At 40.2% G+C, this 20653-nt stretch overlaps 1 protein-coding gene across 2 annotated transcripts in view; it reads right to left on the reverse strand.

Moving 5' to 3' along the window:
- The window catches only part of ARSB (arylsulfatase B), a 180937-nt gene that overhangs the window by 71537 nt on the left and 88747 nt on the right, over positions 1 to 20653 (reverse strand). For both annotated transcript variants that reach the window (XM_055536654.1, XM_055536655.1), the window contains exon 5: positions 19046 to 19289. In XM_055536654.1, coding sequence (XP_055392629.1) covers positions 19046 to 19289 — 244 coding nt within the window. The remainder of the gene's footprint in view (positions 1 to 19045; positions 19290 to 20653) is intronic.

A 20653-nucleotide genomic window follows, 5' to 3' on the forward strand; every position in this document is an offset into this window, starting at 1 on the left:
TGGGACTGTTAGATACAAACTACCATTGTGTAGTCAAGGCTATGGTTTCTCCTGTGGTCATGTATGGATGGGAGAGTTGGACTGTGAAGAAGGCTGAGCGCCGAAGAATTGATGCTTTTGAACTGTGGTGTTGAATAAGACTCTTGAGAGTCCCTTGGACTGCAAGGAGATCCAACCAGTCCATCCTAAAGGAGATCAGTCCTGGGATTTCTTTGGAAGGAATGATGCTGAAGCTGAAACTCCAGTACTTTGGCCACCTCATGCGAAGAGTTGACTCACTGGAAAAGACCCTGATGCTGGGAGGGATTGGGGGCAGGAGGAGAAGGGGACGACAGAGGATGAGATGGCTGGGTGGCATCACTGACTCAACAGACGTGAGTCTGGGTGAACTCCAGGAGTTGGTGATGGACAGGGAGGCCTGGTGTGTTGCGATTCATGGGGTCGCAAAGAGTCGGACGCAACTGAGCGACTGAACTGAACTGACCATACATAAAACAGATAAACAACAAGGTCCTACTATACAGCACAGGGAACTACATGCAGTATCTTGTAATAACCTATAATGGAAAGGAATTTGAAAAAGAAAAATATATACATATACATATATGAATCACTTTGCTGTACATCAGAAACCAATACAATATTGTAAATCAACTATACTTCAATTTAAAAATAAAAAAGTACAACAAACTAGTGAATATAACAAGAAAGGAGTGGACTCACAGACATAGAGAACAAAAGAACAAAGTAGCAGTTGTCAGTGGGGAGAGGGAAGGAGGGACTGGAGGTACAAACTATTATGTATAGTATTCTTAAAAAAAAAAAAAGCTATTATGTATAGTATTCTTGTATGCAAGCTACAAGAATACATTGTACAACATAGGGGATATAACCAACATTTTATAATAGCTATAAGTGGAAAATAACCTTCAAAAATTATGAATCTCTACAAAAATTGTGAATCTGTTATATAAATTATATACTTATAATTTAATCTCTATTATATAAAGTATATACTTATAATTTATATAATATTGTACAGTAACTATACTTCAATAACAAACATACACATGCTGCTGCTGCTGCTAAGTCGCTTCAGTCGTGTCCGACTCTGTTCGACCCCATAGACGGTAGCCCACCAGGCTCCCCAGTCCCTGGGATTCTCCAGGCAAGAACACTGGAGTGGGTTGCCATTTCCTTCTCCAATGCATGAAAGTGAGAAGTGAAAGTGAAGTCACTCAGTTGTGTCTGACTCTTAGCGACCCCATGGACTGCAGCCCACCAGGCTCCTCTGTCCATGGGATTTTCCAGGCAAGAGTACTGGAGTGGGGTACCATTGCCTTCTCCAAAACATACACATATGTACACATAAATACAGCTGATTCTCCCACACAGTTTAGGATGAGAATCACCGATCTCAAGCCTTGCTATCTGAGGGCACCACATCTGATTACATATTCTAAATTCTTGATTTTTTTTTTTTTTTCAACAAAAAGATGAGGGCTAAGCTTTTAGGATATTTATGTAATGAGCCCATGTATAATTCTATAAGACTTCCTTTCCTTCTTGAAAGGAAGGAAACTTCATTCATCCTTTCGATGAAGGATATTGATAACTTCCTACATCCATTTCTTTTATATGCCCTTGAATAAGTACCTTGAACACAAACTTTTAGCATATGATACAATTTCTTCCATAAAGGTGTGTGTAACAAAGTGAGCTATGGGGTGGGGGAAATGTTTTCTATATTCAAAACAGTTTTCAGCAATATCAACTGTATAATCATCACAATCTTTGTAGAATAAATAATGGCCAAATAAAACTCATTAAATGTTCCTGGGATTGATCACTGTTATACCATGTTATACCGTGGTAACTTTTATCTTCTAACATATCTATTGATACGTATTTATAACTACAATTATTGTGGTTTTTCATGATTCTTTTGGATATCACACTTTCCAAAAGTTTCATTTCCACACAAAGAAAGCACTAGAAAGTGGACAGTGTCAATTGCTTCCGTGCTTTACGGCCTCCCCTCCACCATTTCTGAAGGCTTCACTGTCTCATGTGAAGCCCTGCACTGTCTTTAAGAGCGTAGCCTTTCAGGGTCTGCATCTCAACTCCACAAGATTATATACACTTGAGCCTTGTTTTTCTCTCTAACAGGAGGTGGATAAAAGTACCTATTTACAAGGTTGTATGAGGATTAAGCAGGGAAACATATGCAAAGTGCTTGGGCTATATAGTGAGTACTGAAAGACTAGAGATCTCTTTAAGAAAATTAGAGATACCAAGGGAATATTTCCTGCAAAGATGGGCACAATAAAGGACAGAAATGGTATAGACCTAACAGAAGCAGAAGATATTAAGAAGAGGTGGCAAAAATACACAGAACTGTACAAAAAAGATCTTCATGACTCAGATAATCACAATGGTATGATCACTCACCTAGAGCCAGACATCCTGGAATGTGAAGTCAAGTGGGCCTTAGAAAGCATCACTACGAACAAAGCTAGTGGAGGTGATAGAATTCTAGTTGAGCTATTCCAAATCCTGAAAGATGATGCTGTGAGAGTGCTGCACTCAATATGCCAGCAAATTTGGAAAACTCAGCAGTGGCCACAGGACTGGAAAAGGTCAGTTTTCATTCCAATCCCAAAGAAAGGCAAAGCCAAAGAATGCTCAAACTACCGCACAATTGCACTCATCTCACATGCTAGCAGAGTAATGCTCAAAATTCTCCAAGCCAGGCTTCAGCAATATGCGAACCGTGAACTTCCTGATGTTCAAGCTGGATTTAGAAAAGGCAGAGGAACTAAAGATCAAAATGCCAACATCTGTTAGATCACAGAAAAAGCAAGAGAATTCCAGGAAAACATCTGCTTTATTGACTACACCAAGGCCTTTGACTGTGTGAATCACAACAAACTGTGGAAAATTCTTCAAGAGATGGGAATACCAGACCACCTGACCTGCCTCCCAAGAAATCTGTATGCAGGTCAGGAAGCAATAGTTAGAACTGGACATGGAACAACAGACCGGTTCCAAATCAGGAAAGGAGTACATTAAGGCTGTATATTGTCACCCTGCTTATTTAACTTATATGCAGAGTACATCATGAGAAACGCTGGGTTGGATGAAGCACAAGCTGGAATCAAGATTGATGGGAGAAATATCAATAACCAGAGATAATGCAGATGACACCACCCTTATGGCAGAAAGTGAAGAACTAAAGAGTCTCTTGATGAAAGTGAAAGAGTAGAGTGAAAAAGTTGGCTTAAAACTCAACATTCAGAAAACTAAGATCATGGCATCTGATCCCATCACTTCATGGCAAATAGATGGGAAACAGTGGAAATAGTGAGAGACTTTATTTTTCTGGGCTCCAAAATCACTGCAGATGGTGACTGTAGTCATGAAATTAAAAGACGCTTACTCCTTAGAAGAAAAGTGATGACCAACCTAGACAGCATATTCAAAAGCAGAGACATTACTTTGCCAACAAAGGTCTTTCTAGTCAAAGCTATTGTTTTTCCAGTAGTCATGTATGGATGTGAGAGTTGGACTACAAAGAAAGCTGAGTGCTGAAGAATTTATGTTTTGAACTGTGGTGTTAGAGAAGACTCTTGAGAGTCCCTTGGACTGTGAGGAGATCCAACCAGTCCATCCTAAAGGAAATCAGTCCTGGGTGTTCATTGGAAGGACTGATGCTAAAGCTGAAACTCCAATACTTTGGCCACCTGATGTGAAGAACTGACTCACTGGAAAAGACCCTGATGCTGGGAAAGACTGAAGGTAGGAAGAGAAGGGGACGACAGAGGATGAGATGGTTAGATAGCATCACCAACTCAATGGACATGGGTGTGAGTAAACTCTGGGAGTTGGTGATGGACAGGGAGGCCTGGTGTGCTGTAGCCCATGGGATCGCAAAGAGTCAGACATGACTGAGTGACTGAACTGAACTGAATAAGCTGGTAGCTTAAAAACAATGACAACACCTTTTGTTGCAGAATTCAGATCCTGACTCTGTAAACATGGAAAGAATATAATCACTGATACAAGACTATAGCCTAGATAAGCTACATGAATAATATGTAAAACAATGGAACATTAATAATCCTATCTTTCCCTCTTTCTTGGCAAGAGTTCCCCTTAGAAATGCACTGATGTAGCTATAACTTTTTCCAAGTGAAAGTCTCTTTTGAGAAAAGCACCAGTATCAAATACAGCCAAGTCACACAGTCCACTCATGAACTGCATATAAAAAAGGATACACTGCAATCTGTTATCTAGGAATTTCCCCAATGTTTCGAATTAAGCATATGGTATAGTTTAGCTGTATGTGCAATATTATCTTCATTAAACTGTTGATTACATTTGCAAAATGTAAGTCTAAAAATAATGACTGATGATGTTCATGGAAAATGATTTTCCAGTAATCACACCAGGTCATGAAATGCCCTGATTTTATTATGGCAGGTGTTTTTATTAGGGCAAATGTTTGGGCTCCAGGCTGATAGAACGAAACAGAGCCATCTAATCAGCTTCTTTAAGCTAGGCCCCTAGGGGACTGTTCAGAGATTCTTTCTTCCTGCACAATGCTCACTACCTGCCCTAGCAGACGATAATGGTCACGGGAGTAAGTGCCACGACAGGAAGATTTATGCAAAGACAAAGAGCTGTAACGTGCCCACTGGTATGGCACACATGCTCAGGCATGTCCGACTCTGTGATCCCATGGACTGTAGCCCCCCAGGCTCCTCTGTCCATGGGATTTTTCAGGCATGAATACTGGAGTGGGTTGCCATTTCCTCTTCCACAGGATCTTCCTGACTCAGGGATTGAACCAGGATCTCCTGCATTGGCAGGTGGATTCTTTACCACCGAGCCACTCAGGAATGAGGAGTGGAGGTTATTTCGGCCAAGTTCGTTTGAATAATAGTAGCTAGAATTTAGAGAGCATTTATTGTGTGCTTCACACCATTTCAAATGTTTTGCATGTAATATCTCATTTAATCTTCTACATTATGACAGACACAACCTTGGCACAGAGCAGCTGAGTGACTTACCAGATCATGTGTTTGGGTCAGTGACAGAACTGGGTTTGGAACTCAGGAAAACTCCTGAATTCCCCACTCACAGCCAGTATGCTAAATTGTATCCTCCATCAAATGTAGACATGGACTCAGTATCCTTTTAAATATATTACATTTCCATTCATTCAGCTTATTTTTAAGGATCCATTAACAAATATCTGTTTACTTCAAGTGCCTCTATTAACAAAAGAATTAATAATTTTTCTCCATCTTCTTCTCTTAAAGACTTATATAAAATGGTATATAGTTGTCTCTGATGTCATTTCATTCAGTACAGTTCAGTCGCTCAGTCGCGTCCGACTCTTTGAGACCCCATGAACCGCAGCACGCCAGGCCTCCCTGTCCATCACCAACTCCTGGAGTCTACCCAAACCCATGTCCATTGAGTCAGTGATGCCATCCAACCATCTCATCCTCTGTCGTTCCCTTCTCCTCCTGCCCCCAATCTCAATCTTTTCCAGCATCAGTATCTTTTCCAATGAGTCAGCTCTTCACATCAGATGGCCAAAGTATTGGAGTTTCAGCTTCAACATCAGTCCTTCCAATGAACACCCAGGACTGATCTCCTTTAGGATGGACTGGTTGGATCTCACAGTTCAAGGGACTCTCAAGAGAGTCCCATTCTCAAGACTCTCAACACCACAGTTCAAAAGCATCAATTCTTCAGCGCTCAGCTTTATTTATAGTCCAACTGTCGCATCCGTTCTGGAGAAGGCAATGGCAACCACCCCAGTACTCTTGCCTGGAAAATCCCATGGATGGAGGACCCTGGTAGGCTGCAGTCCACGGGGTCGCTAGGAGTCGGATACGACTGAGCAACTTCACTTTCACTTTTCACTTTCATCATTGGAGAAGGAAATGGCAACCCACTCTAGTGTTCTTGCCTGGAGAATCCCAGGGATGGGGGAGCCTGGTGGGCTGCCATCTTTCGGGTCGCACAGAGTCGGACACGACTGAGGCGACTTAGCAGCAGCAGCACATCCATACATGACCACTGGAAAAACCATAGCCTTGACTAGATGGACCTTTGTTGGCAAAGTAATGTCTCTGCTTTTTAATATGCTGTCTAGGTTGGCCATAACTTTCCTTCCAAGGAGAAAGTGTCTTTTAATTTCATGGCTGCAGTCACCATCTGCAGTGATTTTGGAGCCCAAAACAATTCAAGGGCAGGCAGCTGCGATGGTGCAGAAGCGCGGCCAGGAGGAGCTACCGGCGCCCGAGGCCAGGGGCGGCGGCTGGGAGGAGCTACCCTACGTCTGAGGTAAGGAGCAGCAGCTGCGCCTTGCTGGAGCAGCCATGAAGAGAGACCCCACATCCAAGGTAAGAGAAACCCAAGTAAGAGGTAGGCACTGAGAGAGGGCATCAGAGGGCAGACAGACGGAAACCACAGTCACAGACAACAGGCCAATCTGATCACATGGACCACAGCCTTGTCTAACTCAGTGAAACTAAGCCATGCCCTGTGGGGCCACCCAAGATGGGTGGGTCATGGTGGAGAGGTCTGACAGAATGTGGTCCACTGGAGAAGGGAATGGCAAACCACTTCAGTATTCTTGCCTTGAGAACCCCATGAACAGTATGAAAAGGCAAAATGATAGGAAACTGAAAGAGGAACTCACCAGGTCGGTAGGTGCCCAGTATGCTACTGGAGATCAGTGGAGAAATAACTCCAGAAAGAATGAAGGGATGGAGCCAAAGCAAAAACAACACCCAGTTGTGGATGTGACTGGTGATAGAAGCAAGGTCTGATGCTGTAAAGAGCAATATTGCACAGGAACCTGGAATGTCAGGTCCATGAATCAAGGCAAATTGGAAGGGGCCAAACAGGAGATGGCAAGAGTGAACATTGACATTCTAGGAATCAGCGAACTAAGATGGACTGGAATGGGGGAATTTAACTCAGAGGACCATTATATCTACTACTGTGGGCAGGAATCCCTTAGAAGAAATGGAGTAGCCATCATGGTCAACAAAAGAGTCCAAAATGCAGTACTTGGATGCAATCTCAAAAGCGACAGAATGATCTCTGTTCGTTTCCAAGGCAAACCATTCAATATCATGGTGATCCAAGTCTATGTCCCAACCAGTAACACCATTTCATTATTCAATTTTAATTTACCCAAATTTCATGTTCTCTGGGTTAGTTTTTTTTTTTTTTTTTTTTAAATGGGGCAAGGATACACTGATCAGTAACTAGTTTCCAATATGCTATAAATATTTTCTAAAAGTCTACAGTTTCAGACACTGAGATCACAGCACTGTCCATTTATAAATAGAGTTTCCAGTTTTTGACTTTCATTTTCCAACTAGTTGAAGGGTGGGGCAGTAAAACATTTCCCATAAATAAATGAAGTGCTATGATATTCTACACTTCTTTTACCACTAGCTGCTGACCATCTGTCATAGAAAAGACACACCCTGGAGGACAATCTCAAATTTTTAGAAACAGAAATAGCCATGGCAATATTTCCAGACATGAATTTTTGAAAAAAAAAAATATTATTGATAAAAAATCCAAGAAACACCCACAGAGTAACTTCCATCCTGTTAACTTTCTGTAAGAATTATCATCATCCTTACTATCTTCCCCTAAAGCTACTGAGTTGTTATTGATACTATGTTCCAGGCTCCGTGCTGTTTCATACATATTCTTTCACTACATCCTCAGGTAAGTGCCTATGAAGTGGGCATCACTAATGTTACATTTTACACACAAGGAAACTGGTGCTTGGAGGCATAAAGTAACTTGCCCAAGATCACACAAATAATGAAGAGAAAAGACCAGATCTGAGCCATATCTAACCACAGAGTCCACATTTTCAACCGTTACACTAGAGATATTACTCCCAGGATATATTTTCTTTGTTATGTGGGTGACGGTGATATTGGGTTTGTGTAAATTCCATGCTCCTTTCAAAGCCATCTTAACATGCAAACGTTACCATGAATAAAGTGTTTAGCTATGGAAATCAAAACATTTTGACTAAAATTGGTGAGGAAATACGTAACTTAAATCCACCTGATGTAGAGTTTTATATGAGAGAAGTTTTTCATGTACACCTTTATTAAGGAATCATTAAATATTAACGTAGGCTACTCTAAAAGATACAATATTATTCATAATAACTGAATCACACCTTTATTACAATCTTTTCCTATTCATTATTTAAAAGTAATTGGTAGGACTTCCAGGTTAGTATCAGGGCAAATCAGCAGAACCTAATATCCTTTTTTTCCCAATTTCTGTTATAATACCCGTGAAGAATTACAAAAAGATGAAAACTGGCAACAGTGTTGGAAACTACAGAGAAGACCAGATGCCAAAGTCCTGAGGGGATTTTCACTCGCGCCAGGGCTGAAGAGATTAACAACATATTCCTGGATTTGAACAGAAGAATCAAAACCTGGTCCCAAAGAAAGCAGAAAAAGATGGATTCACTTTGTCTAAGTCTAGCTATAGAACTCAAAGTGAAGTGAAAGTCGCTCATTCGTGTCCAACTCTCTGAGACCTCCTGGACTATACAGTCCATGGATTCTCCAGGCCAGAATACTGGAGTGGGTAGCCTTTCCCTTCTCCAGGGTATCTTCCCAACCCAGGGATCGAACCCAGGTCTCCCTCATTGCAGGTGGATTCTTTACCAGCTGAACCACCAGGGAAGCCCAAGAATACTGGAGTGAGTAGCCTGTCCCTTCTCCAGCCGATCTGCCTGACCCAGGAATCGAACCAGGTTCTCTTGCATTGCAGGCAGATTCTTTACCAACTGAGCTATGAGGGAAGACCAAAACTTAGGCCTTAGAGGTCACACTGAACAAAAGTGGGCAGGGATCTCTCATCAGCTGGCTTCAGAGCTGGCCCAGCACACCTTTCGTCCGTCACCACTGATTTCTTCCCTCTCCTGTCCCTCTAAGGCAGCAAACACAAGACCAACCTGGGAGGAAACAGAAGAAATTAGGCAGCTAGGTCGCACGCTAGAATGTGATACAGCTAAACAGAAAATGTCTGAGACAACCCCAGAGCACTACGTAACTATGGACATAGAGAAGAAGATCTTTTGTCAGAGAGGGAGAAGTAGGAAATCAAAAAATAATGCATCACTTCTTAAACATTTTGTGTCAACCGAACAAATACATATATGCATATATGTGATATATATATGTATACACACACACACACACATATATAGATGTATATTCACTTGACTGAAGTGACTAGATACATATAGACTTTGAATGCAGAGCTACTGGTTGGTGTCGCTCTCATCTTTACTTTATAAGCCATTTTTATAATGCTTCATTTCCAGTTTCCAGGACCATTTTTCTTACACCTGAGCAAGAGCCAAAGAACGTATGAATTTCCAGATTTCCATAGGATAATGGTGGCCATCTACATTTGAATCTCTCCACACATTACCCTTAAAAGGCATGCTGAAAAGGAAAGAAAGTAAAATTACCCAACACTCAAGCCTACAACATAAGCAGGAGACAGAATATGTTTAAACCTCGATGGACATGAGGAAATAACCATCTAAAGCCCTGGAGGGTCGGTGCTGGTTCCCACCTAGGGAAGGAGTCAGGCTGGGATTGTGCCCAGGAGGGTGCAGGGGTCCAAGAGGGGAAGGGACTCAGGTTGTATCTGACAATCCCAGAAAGAGAGGCCCCCGCACTGAGTGACCAACACCAAAAACTCTGAAACAAAAGACCTGAATGTAGCCCACTGTGCATATGGGAAAGTGACTCAGTTTGGTCACCTTTGAGACTTATCTAGTAAAAGTCTTCAACTCTAAATAATACTAGTGATAATGGCAGCCCACTCCAGTGCTCTTGCCTGGAGAATCCCAGGCAAGATGGACGGGGGAGCCTGGTGGGCTGCAGTCCATGGGGTCGCTAAGAGTCGGACGCGACTGAGTGACTTCACTTTCACTTTTCACTTTCATGCATTGGAGAAGGAAATGGCGACCCACTCCAGTGTTCTTGCCTGGAGAATCCCAGGGACGGGGGAGCCTGGTGGGCTGCCGTCTATGGGGTCACACAGAGTCGGACACGACTGAAGCGACTTACAGTTACAGTGATAACAAAAACCTTTCAGACCTCTAGGCAAAAGGACCAACTCACTTGCAAATGAAATAAGATCCAGGTAACATGAAATTTATCAACAGTGACATACAGAACAAGTATACAGTAGGGTAACACTGTCAAGAAACTCAAGGAAAAAAAGTATATGAGACAAGGATCTTATATCAGTTCAACTGTTTCGGTATCATCAAGGCTGTAGGAATGGCTTCAATACCAGAAATTCAGGCAGAAATTCAAAGAATCCTGAGAAGTCTATTAAAAAATGAATTCCTCCAACTCAGAGATAATTGAGAACACTTTAGGAATGGACAAGTGTTTAGCACAGAATATATTATTATAGATCTAAGACAAAAACAAAATTGTGGACAAGGGTAGAAAAACAGCATTATAATATTATATGCTCAAAGTAGAAATAACACAACTAAAAATAGCACTGAAAGAGAAAGGTAAGACAAAGGGTAGAATTGAATAGCTTGTTGATGTTCTTACAGGTAATAAGTAGAAGTCAAAGACAACATTGAAAGCTGACAAACCAAATAGCAGAACCTAAAAAGTGACTAAGAGAATTACATAAATATATTAATATAATGATGCCACTGGAATAAACCATACATTGTTGTAATCAAACATAAAAAAATATAATATAAAAATAACAGCTAAGAAAAGTATAGTTAATACTTTTATTAATATATATATTAAAACTCATTTACTGAAGTAAAATATTTTCTGGTTGGATGACAAAAAAAAAAAACCAACCTAATATTATACCTAACAACTACAAAACACACATTCTTTTCAAGACTACCTAGCACAGATTCCAGGAAAGTGAGGCAAGTCTCAAATTTCAAAGGACTGAAATAATAAAATGCATGTCCTCTGACAACAATACGATTAAACTAGAAATCAATAATCTAACAGAGAAAATCTGAAAATTTGGAAAATAAACGGGTCTAAACACATGGATCAAAGAAGAAATCATTTGCACCATTTCCACCATTATTCTTAACAATGATTTTGACATAAATTCCACCTTGTCAGATAAACCAAGATTGTAATCTTAGCTTTTCTGTTATCAGGTAAACTTGGTACACTTTGCTGTATTGGTACTCATCAGAAGACAATAAAGCAATGTCTATAGAGTAATGAGAACAGATTTGACAAGAATTCCTTGTCAAATTCGGAGAAGGCAATGGCAACCGACTCCAGTACTCTTGCCTGGAAAATCCCATGGATGGAGGAGCCTGGTGGGCTGCAGTCCATGGGGTCGCTAGGAGTTGAACACGACTGAGCGACTTCACTTTCACTTTTCACTTTCATGCATTGGAGAAGGAAATGGCAACCCACTCCAGTGTTTTTGCCTGGAGAATCCCAGGGATGGGGGAGCCTGGTGGGCTGCCGTCTATGAGGTCACACAGAATCGGACACGACTGAAGTGGCTTAGCAGCAGCAGCAGCTTTGTCAAATTATTACTTATGTTTGAAGGGAACAGAAAGATATTCTTCCATATATGAAGATTTTTTTAAAAACCTTATCATTTATGTACTTCTATGAAAATTACTTTAAAGTATTAACCAACTAATGAAAAGATCAATTAAAATTAGGAACTGAGAATGTGAAAATTACGGAATATTTGTAATATAAAAAGTAATTAACTTATAGATCAATATACATAATTTCTCTGTATGTGATTACAAAGGTTTATAAAGAAGAAAAACTCTCTGGAAAAGAGTTATAAGACTTACAATATTATGTTTCAGAAAGCTGGTTCTATGATCCCAGATTGAATTGAAAAGCATTTGAAAGTAGAAAATAAACAGGATAGTAAAATATTCTTTGGGTATTTCTGCTTCTAGCCAAGATGGAGTAACAGGCAGACTGGATCTACCCTCCTACCTAAAACAACCTAAAGAGAAACAGAACATGTGAAACAACAGTTTTCAAAAGATGAGCTATCAGGCAAAGGACAGTGATCCCTAAGTGTCAGGAAACACAGGAATTCTTATCACTGTCCTCACTATTACCATGAGAATGGTAAGATTCCAGGCCCTGCTGTAGGGGTGGGGAATTGAGGCATAGCCCCATGGACTCCCTGACTTGAGAGCTGAGGCACCAGGGAGACCCTAGAGTTGACAGGATAGAGTACCAGAGAAGAGAAAGCTGCACAGAAAGAGAACCTTGGAGGTTTGTAGAAAGTCCCTTAGAATATTTAGCTGAGCACTGATCAGATGTATGCGAGAGAACTACACCAAACTAGGGAAAGAACTATCTGAGAGGATGAAAGGAACCAGTGCCCAGCACTCACATGGAGTTAGAAATAGTTATATCTACTCCCATCTGCCAGACTGGAAAAACTTAAATTCAAAGGGCATTTGGTAGATTACTCGGAAGGCTTTGACTCAGCAGTGGAGACTAGGTTGTCCACGACCGGACGCTGACATGGACCTAATGCCTAATAAATCATAAATGCAGTATCCTGAAGGCTCCAAGTGTCCTCAACTGCATTTCAGTACAAATCAAGAAGATTCATAACAATAAATAAATACCCAAGAAAGTAAAATGTACAATGTCTGGCATCAAATCAAAGATTAAAAGTTGGGGAAACGAGATCCACAATGAGGTGATTGACTAATCACTACCAACCCAGAACTGACATAGCTGTTGGAATTAGCAGAGGACATTAAAACTATATTCTGTATGTTTAGAAAGTTGGATTAAAAAAGATATAAAAGATCCAAACTGGACTTCTGAAGTGAAAACTTGCAACATGTGAGATGAAAACCAGACTGGATAGAGGCAAAACATTCTCAGACATAAATTTCAGGAATATTTTCTTAGATCAGTCTTCCAAGGCAAAAGAAAGAAGAGCAAAAATAAACACATGGGAACTAATCAAACTTAAAAGCAAAGGAAATCATCAACAAAATGAAAAGACAGTCTACCAAATGGGAGAAAATATTTGCACATGATGCAACTGATGAGGAGTTAATACCCAAAACATACAAACAGCTCACACAAATCAATATCAAGAAGACAAATAACCCAATCAAAAAATAGGCATGAGAACTAAACAGGCATTTCTCCAAAGAAGACAGATGGCCAATAGGCACATGAAAAGATGTCAACATCAGTAATTACTAGAGAAGTGCAAATCAAAATACAATGAGGTATCACTTCACATCGTCAGAATGGCCATCATCAAAAAATCTACAAACAATAAATGCTGGTTCCTTTTTCTAGGAACCCTTCTACACTGTTGGTGGGAAAATAAGTTGTTGCTTATTTTGTCACTGTGGAGAATAATACTGAGGTTCCCTAAGAAACTAAAAATAGGGTTATCATATGATTCAGCAATCCCACTCCTGGGCATATATCCTAAAAAGATGGAAACTCTAAATCGAAAAGATACAGTGTTTACAGCAGCACCCCTACAGTAGCCAAGACACGGAAACAACCTAAGCGGCCGCAACTGACGATTGGTTTAAGAATATGCGGTAATGTATACGATGGAATATTAGTCATAAAAAAGAATGAAATATTGCCTTTTGCAGCAATATGGATGGATCCAGAGAATATCATACTAAGTGAAGTAAGTCAGACAAAGACAAATATTATATTACTTTTATGTGGAATCTAAAAAATAATACAAATGAATCCATATACAAAACAGAAGCAGACTCACAGACACAGAAAACAAATTTATGGTTACCAAAGGGGAAGGGAGGAGGTGAAGGATAAATTAGGAGTACAGGATTAACAGAGAGATGCAAATTGCTCTACATAAAATAGGTGAGCAATGAGGACTTACTGCATAGCACAGGGAACTATATTCAATAACTTGTATAATGGAAGCTATAATGGAAAATAATCTGAAAATGTGTATATATAACTTTGACACCAGAAATTAACACAATATTCTAAATTGACTATATTTTAATACAAATAATTGATACTATAAATTCTGAATATTTTTAATTGCACAATTGACTGTAAGACTATTGATGATTAATATAAGATTCAAAAATATTAAGCTAATAACTTGCATTCAAATTTTTTAAATATACACAATTCATGACTCCTTTAAAAGACGTACATCCAAGGACATATACATTAGGAAGAAAAGGCAATCTACAGAATAGGAGAAAATATCTGCTAACAATATATATAACAAGGAGTTAATATCCAGAATGTATAAAGAACTTCTACAACTCAATAGTAACAACAACAAAAGTCTCATTTAAAAATCGATGAAGGATTCAAGTAGATATCTCTCCAAGGAAGATACACAAATGATCTGCAAACACATGGACGATACTCAATATCACTAAATACAAGGGAGATGCAAATCAAAGTCACAATGAGATACCACTTCACACCCATCAGGATGGCGCATAGCAGACTTTCTTTAAGGGAAGGGAAGAACCAGTGCTGGTGAGGATGAGGAGAAACTGGAACTCTTGTACACTGTTGGGAATATGAAATGGTACCGCTACTACGGAAAACAGGACAGCAGCTCTTCAAAACCTTAGAAGCAGAATTACCACATGGTGCAGCAATGTCACTTCTATGTATATAACCCAAAGAATTGAGAGCAGGGTCTCAAAGAGATATTTGTACACCTATGCTCAGAGCAGCATCATTCACAAAAGCCAAAGGGGAAACAACACAACTGTCCAACACTGGATGTATGGAAAATCAAAATGTGGTGGAATATTAACCAGCCTTTAAAAAGGAAGGAAATTCTTATACATGGTATATGAATGAGCTCTGAGGATATTATGGTCAAGGAAACAAGCCAGTCACAAAACCACAAATACTGTAGAATTTCACCTGTATGAAGTATCTACAGTAGTCAAATTTATAGGGACAGAAAGTACAAGGGTGGTTGCCAGGGGCTGGGGAGAGGGGGAAGTAGAAAATTGTTTAATGTATATATAGTTTTAGTTTTGCAAGATAAAAGTTTCTGGAGATTAGTCAGATAACAATGTGGATACACTAACACTACTGAACTGTACACTTAAAAATGGTTAAGACAGTAAATTTTGTTATGTGTATTTATCACATTTAAAAATAAATGTTCAAAAAGGAAAAATATGTTGGGCAGATTTAACAGAAGAGTAAGAATTAAGAAAAAAATTAATAAAACTTGAAGGCATACTAACAGAATCTATCCAAAATGGAATATATAGAGAAAAAATAATTACAAAAAAACAAACAAAAAGAAAAGAGCATCAACCAGCAGGGGGAAGATTTAGGTGAGAAGACAAATACCTCCACTCTTCCCAAATTAATGTTCGTGGTTAATCTCATTTATTTTTTTGTGATTGAGGCGATACAATTTACATTACATAATCATTACCCATTCATGCATCATTGTATTATAACAAATATTTTAAAATCCTGCTTTTTCTTTTTTTAAAGTGATTTACTTTAAAACATCACTTAATAATCCCTATGAGATATTCATGGACCTAAGGAGCCTTTGACTCATCTCGATTTATTTTTAAATTTTTTTGCCATGGGGCACGTGAGATCTTACTTTCCTGACCAGGGATCAAACCTGTGCCCCTCGCACTGGCAGTGTGGAGCCCTAACCACTGGACCACCAGGGAGAAGTGAGACTTGTCAAGGAGATCTTGTAAAGGAAATATAATGGGGAGGGGAACAGCTATTTCTGCCAGGTATATAAATATGCTTCTAAAAGTTACATTAGTAGCAGATTACAGATTACAACAGTCAGGTGCTAACATAAGAACCGATAACTCAGTGGATTAATACAGATGGCACCCAGACAGATCATAGCTCTAATAAGAACATAAAGTGGTACTACAAATCAGTGAAAACGGAAATATTCAATAATAATAACAAAGAAATTATTATTCAGTAATAACTACTCAAAAATCAGTCTGAGTTGTCTTAATATTTTAAATAAAGCATCGTTTTAGTTTGGGACTTCCCTGGTGGCTCAGGCGGTAAAGCGTCTGTCTACAATGAGGGAGACCTGGGTTCAATCCCTGAGTTGGGAAGATTCCCTGGAGAAGGAAATGGCAATCCACTCCAGTACTACTGCCTGGAAAATCCCATGGACAGAGGAGCCTGGTAGGCTACAGTCCATGGGGTCACAAAGAGTCAGACACGACTGAGCGACGTTCTTAAACTTTGGCTCATTAAGTATTACAACTGCTTTAGGCCTCATGGTATCTGTGAAAATGGGATGAAAAGTGACTTATCTTTCCTTCAACATTTCTCTTAAAATTGAATCCATGAGGTGGGGAAAGTCTTTATAGTTTCATAATAAGGTTTTAAGATATTTCACATTATCACATAATATTTGATTGTCACCACCCTTATAATAATAAGGGGCTTCCCTTGTGGCTCCGATGGTCAAGAATCTGCCTGCAGTGTGGGATGGAACCCAGGATCGAACCTGGGTTGGGAAAATTATTATAACATCTAGATCAGTTTCCCATTGATCAGAAAGGAAAAACATTCCTTCCATTATAATTAGGGGTTCTGCTTATGTTTATATAAGTTTAATGAAACATAAAATAAGTTCAAAAATCCTTTGAAAGGACTTGAAACAAACTATAGGTGGCTTATCAAGCTGAAAAGCAGAGAACCCATACAGAATCAGAGAGAACTTGGAGAGGTCATGTCCCCTACAATTGACAAAGATGCCCTGTATCTTGAAACAGATGAAAAATAGAAGTCAAGGAACTCCTATTACAAAGAATGTCACCCACTCCAAAACGGCAACTTCTTCTAAAATTTAGTATTTTGAAGCAGACTCGAGAGGAATTGATAACTATGCAACTAGGGAAACTCTGGACGTTTTCAGACACCCGCCTCTGTTACTGCCATTACTGGCATTCCTCTTTCATCAGACCCTTTTGAAATTTTCAAAAACTATCATCATCTTGAAAATGGTATTTCCAAGTAAATATCTTACTGAAAAAAAGTTCCAGAACTCTGGGCACAGACTGAGTGTCTCTGACATTTGGCTGTCCATTTGTTTTTACTGCTTTGGAAGAGATGCTCCCGACGTCAGTGAGACTGGATGCTTTCTGCCTTGGCAGGCGTGGGTGCCAAGTGTTCCACCACCGGTACTGAATGAACGCTTGCCTAGTGTTGGGAGAAGCATCCATTTGATCGGCACAGTGGGGGCTGAATCATTGTTTTCAGGATCTTTTTCATCCATAAATGGGAATAGGATGAGAGCAGCTCTTCACTTATGAAACAGACACTTAATGATACTGGGCAGAAGTTTTACTTTTTTCCAAATAGAAAAGGAAAGCCACTCTCTCATGGTTTCACATACTGGGACGATACTGTTGGTGACAACACTCTGGTTACAGCCCTGCAGTCAACGGACATAATGCTGGAGGATGCAGAGCTCGCGTTCTCTTTAGGATGGGCCACGAGGAGTTCTCCTCTGATACTGAGGAAAGACCTTCTGAAATATGCATTGAAGGGTGGCCAAACTTCCAGTTCCTCTGCAAGCAGAAGCAAATACATGCCAAAGTCCTACAGGTACTTCTGACCAAGATAATCTTAAGACTGAAATGTGGAATTCCACTGAAATGTGAAATGTGGATGCATAGTCCAAAATTTGGTAATATGGATGAACATCAATGACTTGGACTTTACTAAATATCATAACTTCTGTGACTCTTGGGACAGAGGAAATTACTCAAAATAAATTCAACTATTTCTCAACTCAAGCCTCATTTGGCCAAGTATGCCACAGAGTTTTGATTCCATTGGCTATTACATGCTTTTACAGGCCAGGGTTTATGACACTTTAGCCACAAAACAAAACAAAACAAAAAAATCAAAACTGATTGGGTGTCAAGGCTGACACATATGTTGTCATAGCAAAATGTCTCAAAACTTTCTCCTGCTTCTATAAGTCAAACTCCAATAGCCTTCACAGTGAAAGCTGGCAGTAAGCTGAAGTTCAAGTTTTGTTTTGCTTGGAAATTTTTATTTCCTTTTTATCATAAAGTGACTATTAATTTTTGTATTAAAAATGAGTGAGAGGTAGAGGCTTTCAAAGAATGTTATATTTTCTATGTGTACCTAGCAAATAATATGTAATCAATATCTAATACCATAAAAATAAATTCTATCTAAGCTTTTGTGCATATGCTTAGGTACATTTTTTTGTAATCTCAGTTTTCAGAGTCTCAAAGAGGTCTATGATTCAAAAACCTGAGAAAAAAACCCCATTCCTCTGATTTAGATACTGACCTCGTGGAACACATAAAATCATGTCACAATAGTCCAAGAATTACATGGAAGAAACTCAGACCACAACACTTAGAAGAAAATATGGGTAAATATTTGGCACATTTCAAGCTGAGAAAAATGGTTCTGAACGAAAAAACAAGAGGAAAAATAATAAATTAATTCAAATGGTCATTCTCTAGCTCAATTAAATATTTAATTTCAAATCATTTATATCTAAGGGGAAAATCTAAACTAGAAGATGAGGCTATTTCCAGATCTTCCCTCCCTGCCTTGGTCCTCCATTCTCCTAGCGGGCAAGAGGACAGGTCTTCTGACCCTCTGCAGGAAGCAAACAATACCCCATCCAATTGCTTAGCAGGGCTTCCACTGTAAAGACCTCTTGTAGAGGATGAGCCACTGAGGACAATCTTGTTCCTCATATTATGCATATATATGTACGTGTGTGTGTGTGTGTGTGTGTGTGTGTGTGTACACACAGTATTTGTAAAGGCATTTCTTTTTTTTTTTTTTAATCTTTTATCTGCAAGCTATACTATCATTTTCACATAAAAGCAATTCTTCTCAGTCCAGTCAAGATGCTCCTAGAGCTTCTGATCTCAGAGGGGAAAGAGAAAGATGGGCGGTACCTGATGGTGTTCCACACATCGAAGCCATCCAGAGGCTTGGTGCCATTTGTGCTGCCCCCGGCCAACTTCACCAAGGTGGGCAGCCAGTCAGAAATGTGGATGAGCTCCCGGGTCTTCACGCCCTTCCGTTTCAGCAAGGGGCTGGCCACAAAGCCCACCCCTCGCACGCCTCCCTCCCACAGGCTCCACTTTCTTCCTCGGAGGGGCCAGTTATTGCCCCCTGCCAAAGTCTGTCCGCCGTTATCTGAAACACAATCAGGTCATGGCATGAGGACAAGCTTAATTGCTAGACACGTTTAAGAGAAGACTTGGATGTGTCCTGTTATTAAATGGTGCTTCAGAGCTAAAAAGGGAAATTCCTGTTTCCCTTCTTCTGTACCAACTATGCTCCTCCCACCCAACACCACCCTCCGTCTGACAGACATAACCACGGGGCAGCACGGGACACATCTGACGGGAGACCATGGAATCCTCCCTGGAGAAAGCCACTGAAGAACAAGGAAGGCCTGTGAAGGGCACTGCTTGGGCTCTGCTGAGCACTAACTAAGATTCAGGTGCACACGTGCAAGTTTGTGTAACACAGGAGAATGAACCCAGGTAGGCAGAAAAGGAAAGTCAGAGTGTTAGTTGCTCAGTCGTGTTCAACTCTTCATGATCCCAAGGATTGTAGCCACCAGGCTCCTCTGTCCATGGAATTCTAAAGGCAAGAATACTGGAATGCCCTCCCTCCTCCAGGGGATCTTCCCGATCCAGGGATTGAACCAGGTCTCCCACATTGCAGACAGATTCTTTACTGTCTGAGCACCAGGGAAGCCCTCCGGATACACAAAAAGACACCTCTGAGTAAGTTTCGCTTAGAAACCTAAAGCTCCTAGTGAGTGGGGAAAGTGAACCTTTTTATTTTCTTCCTGGAAAATTTTTCTAACATTTAAACTGGTCATGGAATTAACATTTGACTCCCTGGTGATTTGAACTCTTGCTTAAGTGTGAAAGTTGAAAACTTTGCCAGTGGGCTAAATATCTCAGCACATAGAAAAGTTGGGTGGAAAAAATAATTGCAAGAAAAATTCTTCCCTTCTTGACAAGATGGCAGGACAAAGCTGCATTGTGAGATGTGTGCCAGGGAAGAGAAGGTTTCTCTTCCAAGACAACTGAGGGAATAGAGGACACTGGGGGAGCCGGAGAAATTACAAGGGTGACCTCAATATCTGACCAGCTGGGTGGGGCTCAGAGTCAGAAACTAGTTGGGCTGTAGAAAATAAACATCATACTTCTATACACTGAGGTTATAGAATCATATTATCTCCCAAAGTACCCACACGCTTAGGTGATTTTAGAGACATTTTAAACAACACTTATTCACATGTAAAAGTGAAGTGAAGTGAAAGCTGCTCAGTTGTGTCTCACTTTGCGGTCCCATGGATGGTAGCCCACCAGGCTTCTCTGTCCATGGAATTCTCCAAGACAGAATACTGAAGAGGGTTGCCATACCCTCCTCCAGGGGATCTTCCCGACCCAGGGATCAAACCTGGGTCTCCCACATTGCAGACAGATTCTTTAACCATGTGAGCCACTGGGGAAGACCATATATTCAGTCGTGTCCAGCTC

This window comes from Bubalus kerabau, chromosome 10 (genome assembly GCF_029407905.1).
Source record: "Bubalus kerabau isolate K-KA32 ecotype Philippines breed swamp buffalo chromosome 10, PCC_UOA_SB_1v2, whole genome shotgun sequence".
Taxonomy (NCBI): Eukaryota; Metazoa; Chordata; class Mammalia; order Artiodactyla; family Bovidae; genus Bubalus; species Bubalus kerabau.